Raw genomic sequence first — 9,838 nt, 5'->3', positions numbered from 1 at the left:
CTCTCCCATATATTTTCATTAACCCTGATTTAAAACGCACTTAAAAAAAAAAGTCAAAATTTATTTTCTCTATTACAAAACTCAATATATAATACATTTAATTTTTTCAAAAATTATCTAATTTTCTCAAAAATAAGAAACCAAACATGGCCTCATATTTGCAAACATAATGATTAAAAAAAATTAGAAATATTATTTCAATGTATTTTAATATTTATATACTCCTTTATATTTATTCGAATTTATCATTAAATTCTGTAAAATACATACTAGTATTTTCTTTAAATTTAATAATTTTGCACATATAATCAGGTAAGGTTTTGATTTAAAATTCACAAATACTAGACCTTAATAAACTAAATTCAATAATAATAATAGAAAAATAGATTTCCATATTCAGAAAAATTTCCCCTTTTTTCGGATACTTTACTTCTTAGCATTTTAATTTTTTAAGGTGGTGGTTGCTTGAATGGTTCCAAATCTCCAAAGTCAACTTAAAAAAAAAAAATCGGTTCAAGTTGCGTTTAATATAGGAAAATGATTTATATATAATATTTTTACAGTACTTTACACAATAATATTTTAAATGAAGGATATTTTTATAAAGTATCTCATAAAAATAATATTATTTTATAAAAATATCATTATTTTATAATATTGTTGTATAATATATTGTGCAATATATTGTGTGTAAATCATTACTATTTTATATATTGTTGTGTTATAATATGCAAATGCCTGTTTTATAAACAAAAGAAAAGAAAAAAAAAACTTTACAGAGTAAAATTAAATACGTTACTTTCGTAAGAGAAATCTTATTTTAATTCTATATAATAATATATTTCTATTACCTATTATTCTATTTTATTTGTTTTATTTTAAATGAGTTTTTATTTGAATATTTGATTTGTGAAATGAGAAATAATTTATTTAGGATTTGTTTGAATTCAAAGTTGAAATGAGATGGTTTTAGAAAAGATTAAAATTGAAAAAATATTGTTAGAATATTATTTTTTAATATTATTATTGTTTTGAGATTAAAAAAATTGAATTGAGATTTGAAAAAATTGAATTGTTTATTATATTTTGTGTGAAAATTTGAAAAAATTATAATAATGAGATGAGATAAGATGAGATGAAACATTTTCTGAATCAAACGGGGTCTTAATCTTAAAGAGTACAAGTCTTGCGCACTTATTTTATAAAAGTATGAGAAATCTAATAGTCATTGTTAATGTCTTAATTTACACAACAAACCGGAATGGAGGAAATAATCATTCCCGGTTCACGATGGTGATTTAGGCGTCGATACAGTACTCCTCGCGTTCATACATTAAATAAATACTAAATAAGCAAATATAAATAAATAAAGAGAGACATATAGATTAAAAGCCTACATCCACGATTTGTTTTGGGATAAAATTCACTATGATTGATGATTTTATAATCTCTAATGACCTCACACGTTGCTCAATACAATGAAATCATTTAGTCTAGGCATAGAGAAGTTATCCCCAGCCTGACAAGAGTCCATCCTTCATTTGTAAAAATCTCTTCATTTTATAGAAATATGTTTTATTTATTGGAGGGATAGATTTCAACTTGTCTTGTGAATTATTTTGTTTTAGAAATTTAGCCAACTTCTTTTGACTTATCTATTCCTTATCTTATGTATTATCTGCCATATCTCTTAGATTTATCTTTTATCTTATTATTAGTGATAGATTTTTAAAGGGACCCAATCAATTTAATCCCTAACAGTCATATAAAAAAATCAATATTTTTATGGCAAATCCCACCTTTAAAAAAAAAAAAAAACATTATACTAAACTTGCACATATTAAAACTATATATAACATTTTTATTGTGAAATTACGTAAAACATCAATAAAAATGGAATTTAAGATTCAGTATTGTTTCCATTTTAATTGAATAAATATTATTTTTATTTATAACCTATCTCAACTCATTTTAATTTATCTCAACTCATCTCACTACTACTCATTACTATTTATTATTATTCATCAATTTTAACTCACAAATCTCAGTACTATTTACAACCCATCTCAGTATTATTCACAATTCATATTCGAATCCAAACGACATCAAGTCTTTTAACTTTTTTTTTTTTTTTAATTTTTTGTAGGCAAGTCTTTTAACTTGATATGATAGAATTCGAAGAACTGAGATGTTTTACGAAATATTTTATAAAAGTTTTTAGTGGTGCTCTTCTATCTTATTTTTTTAAAATAACGGTGGCATTTTTGTTACAGAATAATTATAAGAGGAAGTTAAAAAAATTAAAATAAAAACAAGAAAAATTGATGGTAGGATAAGGGTCATGTTAGAGCTACGACAGTGGCTCCGATGATTTCTACCAAAATATCTATTTTTATTATATATATATATTTTTTTAAATTGTTTTAAATATTTTTTAAAAAATTCATAAACTCATTAAAAATACTTCTTTAATACTTAAATAAAAAATATAAAAAGGTTAAAATAAAAAATAAATCGTAACTATTTTTGTGCTGCGTTTCCGGCAGCAACAGCATTTTCTGGTCAGATAACGTGAGAAAAGTTTAAAAAACAAGTAACATTTACATATAATAAGCGTTGAAAGAACCATTTTGAAAAGAATGAAATTTATTATTAAAAATTTAATTTTTTTTTATATAAATCTTATATCTATTTATTTTTTTTAAAGTGTTTATGCATACTTACATATTTATGGTTATAATTATTATTTATCTTAAAAAAATTGAAAAAATTTATTTATTATTTTAATTTTCATCATTTATTTATTATTTTATAATATGATATTAGATAATAAATTTATAAATAAAAATAATAAATAATTTTTAACCACTTAATATCATATTATAAAATAATAAAAAAAGATAAAAATTAAAATAATGATTAGTATTATTTAAAAAAACTTGTCCACCGTCCTAGAAAAACTTACCTTTTTTTAAATAATAAAAAAAAGAAAGCACAGAGAGGGAGGGAGCGAGGGAGGGAGGGAGCGCCATTGGACTGGAATAAACTCGAAGCTTTCAACTCCCAGTTGCTAGTTTGCTTCTGCTTTCATGTTTAGCAGAGGCGTCAAAGTAAATTATTTTATTTCTCAGCCAAAAACCCACTGATCGCTCCTATCTTTTAAAGTCTTGGATATTTTCTGGAACCATGAGAAATTCCCTTCTCTTTTTTAACTTCTTAGCACTTGTTCTTGCTTGTACACTCAAGTTTCAAGCTCATGCGGCTCCTCCAGGTTACCACGACCTTACTTCTCTGTTTCTCTCTTTCCTTCAACAGTTTTGGTTAGATTGATCTGTTTGCTTCGTGCATGTACTCATTTTTCTTCACTTTAATTTTACTTTTGGCATCTTTTGTTCAAATCTTGTGCTGATGGTGCTAGACCCAAAGTGTAACTCTGTGTGTGTCGCTCTCCTTTTCTTTCCTCGTACTAATTACCGTTCTTCTACTTTGATACTGAGTATGCTTGTTTCCTGACTGTTATTTCATAAGTTTTCTCACTCTTGCTTCACTTGTGTATTGTTTTACATAAACTCAACAGCGCCATTGATCAAACAATTGTCATCTATTCTTAAATGGACCAGGGCATCCTCCAAAATTCCCCAATCAGGTTGTTCCAAATATTCTTCTCAGATGTATAATTGGAAATATATTTTTCATGTTTTACTTGCTAGTGTTTATGTATTTGTTGTTGTTGTTTCAAATGTGTGCGTGCCATGAATCCCATTCCATATATATCATATGGTATGTTTGATGCAGATGGGAATGTTCTTCAGTTTGAGAATGGATACCTGGTTGAAACTGTCGTGGAAGGAAATGAGATTGGAGTGGTTCCTTACAGAATCCATGTCTCTGAGGATGGCGAACTTTTTGCCGTTGATGCAGTTAATAGCAACATTGCTAGGATTACTCCACCATTATCTCGATGTATGATTATTCTTCTCCTCTTGCTTACTACAACTTCAATAATTAGCTCTATTTGGAATTTGATCGTTTCAAGTTTAATTTACTTAGATATTCACCTATTTGCTAATTTTGCTCATAGGCCATAGCAATAACCATTATGCTCAAAATGATGTCATTTCTATTTGTGTCTGTACCACTTGGTTGCTGGAAAGAATGCGTAAATGTACATGTGGAGAAGGAAATACTGAACTTTCTTTTTGGGAAGGTGCAATGCTAAGTTATACACCCTATATCTTTCAGTATTCAAGATCCAAGAAAATGGTGATAACAATTCAATTTGGCCTTCATACTAAAAACAAAAAATAATAGGAAAAAATAAAATAAGGAAGAACAAAAGACAAAGAGAAAGAAAAGAAAAAAGCAAACTAGCTAAGCCTTCATACTAAGAAAAGAAGCAAAAATGACAAAAAATGGAAGACAACTGAAAAAGCTAAGCCATGGCTGTTTAGTGGTCTAGTTTATTAGAGCTTCTCATTTATCAGACACAAAAGCGACATGAGAGTTTGTACAGTCTTCTATTACTTTCACCAGTTTTCATGTTTCCAAATGAAGGTTATTGCACGTGCGAAATTGAATTTTCAATGTTACAGGCTGATTGCCATGATCTGTTTTCATATTCTGATTTTTTAATTTATATTTGTTCGTTTTTTCTCCTTGAACCTTTTGTTTTTGCAGATAGCAGGGGAAGGTTTGTTGCTGGGACTTTTCAGGGTTCTACAGGGCATGTGGATGGAAAACCTAGCGATGCTCGTTTTAATCATCCCAAAGGCATAACCATGGACGATAAAGGCAATGTGTATGTTGCTGATACCTTGAACCTGGCCATCAGGAAGATTGGGGATGCTGGTATATTAAATTCATGTTGCCCTGATAATTACAATTAGCTAAAAGCTAGGCTATAAATATGCATTTTGGCGTTTGATAAAACTCGAATAGCTTCCAAGTTTTGGATTTTATTTGTAAGTGGCAAAGTAGAATATATATAAGTGATACATCTATGTAGCAATAAAGAAGATTGAGGTTATTTTATTAGATTTTCTGGATCCTTTCTAAAGTTGAAAACTTTATCACAAATTATTCTTTGAAGGGAAAAACAGTGGATTCTATACAAAAAAGGCATTGCTGAGGTTGAAAATTATTTGCAGGTGTGACAACCATTGCTGGAGGGAAATCAAATGTTGCAGGGTACAGCCATGGCCCAAGCGAGGATGCGAAATTCTCTAATGATTTTGATGTAGTATATGTTCGGCCTACCTGTTCTTTGTTAGTTGTTGATAGAGGAAATGCTGCTCTTCGGCAAATCTCTCTCAACCAGGAGGATTGTGATTATCAGTATAGTTCAATTTCTCCTACAGGTTTGGATCCCTTATTGTTGGTTTGTTCTTAAAGTTAAGCTTCATTTATAAAAAAGGTGGAGAAAAGATGTTACTCTCTTTGTGACTATTACGACCATGGAATTGGCATGGTTATGCGTTGTGTCTGACCCCCCATGATGGTCATCTTATCATCTTAATGTACCATAAGTATGTTATAAAATAGATATATATGTACATAAATACAAAAAAAAAAAAATTTGGAGGGAGAGGAATGATAGAAGCTTTGAAGGTCGTCAAAAAGGGTCAATGGCTGGAGCTCAAAAGAGACTTTTTTTTTATGGTAAACTGAACATGAGCCACCATTTGCAATGTGTATATAACAACTAGATGTACCAGAATTATGAAGAATGGGCTTATTTGTAAGCAAAAATCTTTTGTGATGTCACATTGCCCTGCATTCTGCTTTCTGTGTTTAGTTGAGATGTGGGCCCCTCATTTTGTTTCTTCAAGTGACAACATTTGTGATTAAAATTTGTCTTTTTTTTTTTTTTTTTTTTTTTTTTTTTTGTCGTGCTAGCTTGTTTTCAAGAAGTAAGCCATCCTCATATGTTCTTAACATTTTTTACCCTTTTTTCTTTCAGAATTTTTAATTTTTTTAGAAAATTTCCTAATATGGATATCTCAGTAAGTTGTATTAAAATTCAATTGGTATTTTGTGTTATTTCGTCATTAATGCTTTGATTTGCATTACCGGTGTACTCTTGAGATATGCTCATTCCGTATGAAAAAAACTTTTCTCTTTCCTTTGATGTCATGACTGAGGCTTTGGTTGCATTGCCACATAGTGATTGTTAATGCCTTAATTTGCACAACAGACCGGAAGGGAGGAAATAATCATTCTCGGCCCACGTTGGTGATTCGAGTTTCGATACGGTATTCTTCGTGTTCATCCATAAAATAAATAGAAAACAAGCAAATAAAAATAAATAAAAAGAGACACAGAGATTTATGTGGTTCGGCATATTGTCTACGTCCACGGGTTGTTTGGATGGGCGAAATCTAATATAATGAGTGATTTTACAATCTCTCATGGTCTCATATATCTCACAATACAATAGAGAAATTTAGGGAAGATCCTTTGGAGTCACTGTGTGTGGTGGAGTTTGGGCGTATGGAGCTTTTGTGGTGAGTCTGTGGAGAGATTTTGTGTAGAGAGCTTCTATGGAGTTCGTCAGATTTGTGGGGGATCACCTCCTTACATAGAGGTCTATTTCCTTGAAGTAATTGAGTCCAATTTGTCTTGTGAAACATTTTCCTTTTAAGAGTCTGAATCTCTTTTATTTTAGGAGTCTGAGTCAACTCAACGTTTCTTTTCTTGACTTTATCTCTTAGCTTGATTATCGACCTTATCTCGAGACTAAATTATAGGCTGCTGATTTGACCATTACAGTAACTAACTTTGGATGTTTTGGCAGATATGCTTATGGCTGTTGGTGCTGTCTTGGTAGGATATGCTACATGTTTGCTTCAGCAAGGATTTGGGCCTTCATTTTTGTCAAGAATGGTATCTCTTTCAATCAATTAAGTAAAGGACAGAAACTTCAGTTGCTTACAATTGTTCCAACTTCATCTTTTACTTATTAAAAAAAAAAAAAAAACACCTACTTTTCTTTCTTTCCTTTGTCTTGTCCACATCCAGGCTTTGTTTGTTTTTGTAGATGCGATAAGATGAGATGAGTTGAGATTACAGTTAAAAGTTGAATAAAATATTGTTAGAATATATTTTTTTAATATTATTTTTATTTTGAGATTTGAAAAAGTTGAATTGTTTATTTTATTTTGTGTGCGAATTTAAAAAAATTGTAATGATCAGATGAAATGAAATGAGTTGAGAGGAGTTGTGAAAACAAATAAGGTCTCAGACTAACTAAGCTTGCCACGCTATCACCAAGTTCCTTTAACAATTTTAAGAGAACGTCTTACCAAAAATTAAATTCACTAAGTCTGTAAGGTTATTAGCTCTTATTTAAAATTTGGTATTTTGATTCTCTCTTTGTGTGCAATTAGATTAATGGAGACCAAGTAACTCCTAGGGCTTGACTCAAGTGGTAAAGGCATTGGGATTGGGGGTATGCTCCTCCTAGGTCTAAGTTCAGATTTCCCTTGGGTGCAAACAATCACTAGGGGCCATCAGACGGGAAGATTTTTCCCTTGAATTACCCGAGGTGCACTTATGGAAAACTTCTTGCCGAGGGGCTGTGCACCCCGAGATTACTCGGGATGCTATTTCCAGACGCTCGATGCCAAAATAAAAAAAATAATAATAATGGAGACCAAGTAGCCTACACTATCATTTGTGTTGTCTTAATAATAATAATAATCTTTTATTTTCGTAGATGAGATGAGATTAAAGTTAAAAGTTGAATAAAATATTACTAGAATATATTGTTTTAATATTATTTTTGTTTTGAGATTAGAAAAAATTAAATTGTTTATTTTATTTTGTATGAGAATTTGAGAAAGTTGTAATGATTAGATGAGATGAAATGAGATAAGTTGTGAGAAGTTGTGAAAACAAACGAAGCCTTAGGCTGCGTTTGGTTGCAAGACTTAGCTAAGTTCAGTCTAATTTTAAGTTGAGTCTAATATCCAAACACCCAACTTTTAAATTACTAAACTCATATCAACTCAAAATCTCCTTACACGTGAGACTTATAACCTTTTTCAACTTAACACATCTTTATACGTAGAACCTACAACCTTTTTCAACTTTTCAAAAGTATTAAACTCATCTTAACATCCAAACACACTTTAAACTCAGTTTAGATGGACCTCACATAACTTCCTCCACTACTCAATTCACTACTATTCATAAAGAACTAAGCTCAGCTCAACATCTTTAGGCTGCTTTTGTATGTTGAGCTGAGTTAAGTTGAGTTGGGCTGAGTTGAGTTCTTTATGAATAGTAGTGAGTTGAGATGATAGAGTGAGTTTTGTGGGGTCCACCTAAAATGAGTTTATTTGAATATTAAGATGAGTTTAGATGTATTTATGAGAAGTTGAAAAAGGTTATGAACCCCACTTGTAAAGAAGTGTTGAATTGAAAAAGGTTGTGAGTCTTACGTGTAAAGAGACTTTGAGTTTAGATGAGTTTAGTAATTTGAGAGTTGGGTGTTTAGATGTTAGGTGAGATGAGTTGTGAATAGTAGTGAGATTTGTGAGTTAAAATTGATGAATAGTAGTGAATTGTAGTGAGATAAGTTGAGATGGATTGTAAATCCAAACTGGGCCTTAATTTAAAATTAGACTAAATTGAGTTAAACTCATACGAGTTTAACAACCAAACGGTGCCTTAGTAGTCTTGATTTTTTTTTGTTGGTCTTGGAGGCTCAAACCATTGTATTTTTTTTTTTTGTTGAAAAGTAGATGCCCATGTAGGCCTACTTACATGTTGGCTTAACCCAATGAATTACTGATGCAGCAGCAACTCTCAGACAGTGAATTTAAGGATCATTCAAACCAGGAAAAGTCCACTCCCATCGTGGAGAGCATAAAAGAGGAGTCGGGATGGCCATCGTTTGGGCAGCTCATCATCGATCTGTCCAAGCTTGCAGGCGAAGCATTGGCTGGCATACCCCTTTACTTCATGCCTTCTTGTTTCAAAACAGATAGCTCCAGGATTGGCTTTACTCCATTAAAAGACTCTCTCCGGATGCCTGAAGATGAAGTTGGGCCCACGGTAGTCCAGGGGCAGAGGACTCCTGCATCTCTTTCTGAAAATCGACAGGCCCATACTTCTAATAGAAGCGATAAATACTCCGAAATGAAGCCTCCAAAGATCAAATCAAACAGTTTTAAGGATTCCTCATTGTCAAGCAAGCAAAATTCTTCAAAACAACAAGAGCATGCAGAATTTTATGGGCCAGGTGAGGCTCCTCCTTATAGCAAGTCTAAGAGCCAGAAAGAAAGAACAAGGCATCGACAGAGAGATAAAAGTGGAGAAATGGTTTTAGAAGCGATGGGGGCAGCACCAAAGCCTTCAGTGATGAATGCTGTGCATTATGTCGATCCAAAGTTTGACCATTATAATATCAGGAGTAAGTATGTGTCAGACAATTCCTTCCGATTTTGATCAAACAGTTCAGTACCTTCCTTTCAAAGTTAACTTATTTTCCACCCCCTCCTAGATGTAGTAATTTTTTTTTTTTTTTTTTTCCTTTCATCTGATCTAGTCTGTAATAGAACCGATACTGTGAGCAAGGATATGTGTTTTTTTTTTTAAGAGATCGCAGAAAATCTTGGTCAGGATGCTGCAACACCTGTTTGGAGCAGCATTGCATGGACTATTGTCTTTCTTGGAGTTACATAGGTTATTGTCTGTTTTAGATTTAAATGGGCGTTTGATGTCTTCTGATAGAAGCTCAGAAATAGCATTGTTGAGAAAGCCTGCAAAGGTTGATGTTTGAGCTCTCTATTTTTGCCCCACTACAAAAGATCGTTGTCAGTCATTTAAATATTAG

At 31.5% G+C, this 9,838-nt stretch overlaps 1 protein-coding gene across 3 annotated transcripts; it reads left to right on the top strand.

Annotated features, from left to right (window-relative positions):
- Positions 1 to 2,989: 2,989 nt before the first annotated feature.
- Positions 2,990 to 9,786, top strand: LOC121233959. Of its 3 annotated transcripts, none has more exons than XM_041129740.1 (7): positions 2,991 to 3,271; positions 3,578 to 3,646; positions 3,796 to 3,963; positions 4,678 to 4,848; positions 5,148 to 5,357; positions 6,794 to 6,882; positions 8,803 to 9,782. In XM_041129740.1, the coding sequence occupies exons 1-7, from the start codon at positions 3,187 to 3,189 to the stop codon at positions 9,448 to 9,450; spliced, it is 1,440 nt and encodes a 479-aa protein (XP_040985674.1). In that variant the 5' UTR covers positions 2,991 to 3,186; the 3' UTR covers positions 9,451 to 9,782. The 3 variants fall into 3 exon arrangements, with proteins under 3 accessions (XP_040985675.1, XP_040985674.1, XP_040985673.1); XM_041129739.1 differs by having other exon boundaries at positions 2,992 to 3,271; positions 8,800 to 9,781; XM_041129741.1 differs by lacking the exon at positions 3,578 to 3,646 and having other exon boundaries at positions 2,990 to 3,271; positions 8,800 to 9,786.
- Positions 9,787 to 9,838: the final 52 nt, after the last annotated feature.

The sequence above is a fragment of the Juglans microcarpa x Juglans regia genome, chromosome 6D (genome assembly GCF_004785595.1).
Source record: "Juglans microcarpa x Juglans regia isolate MS1-56 chromosome 6D, Jm3101_v1.0, whole genome shotgun sequence".
NCBI classification, from domain to species: domain Eukaryota; kingdom Viridiplantae; phylum Streptophyta; class Magnoliopsida; order Fagales; family Juglandaceae; genus Juglans; species Juglans microcarpa x Juglans regia.
The sequence above is the reverse complement of the archived record's forward strand: the minus strand, read 5'-3'. Positions and strand labels throughout refer to the sequence as shown.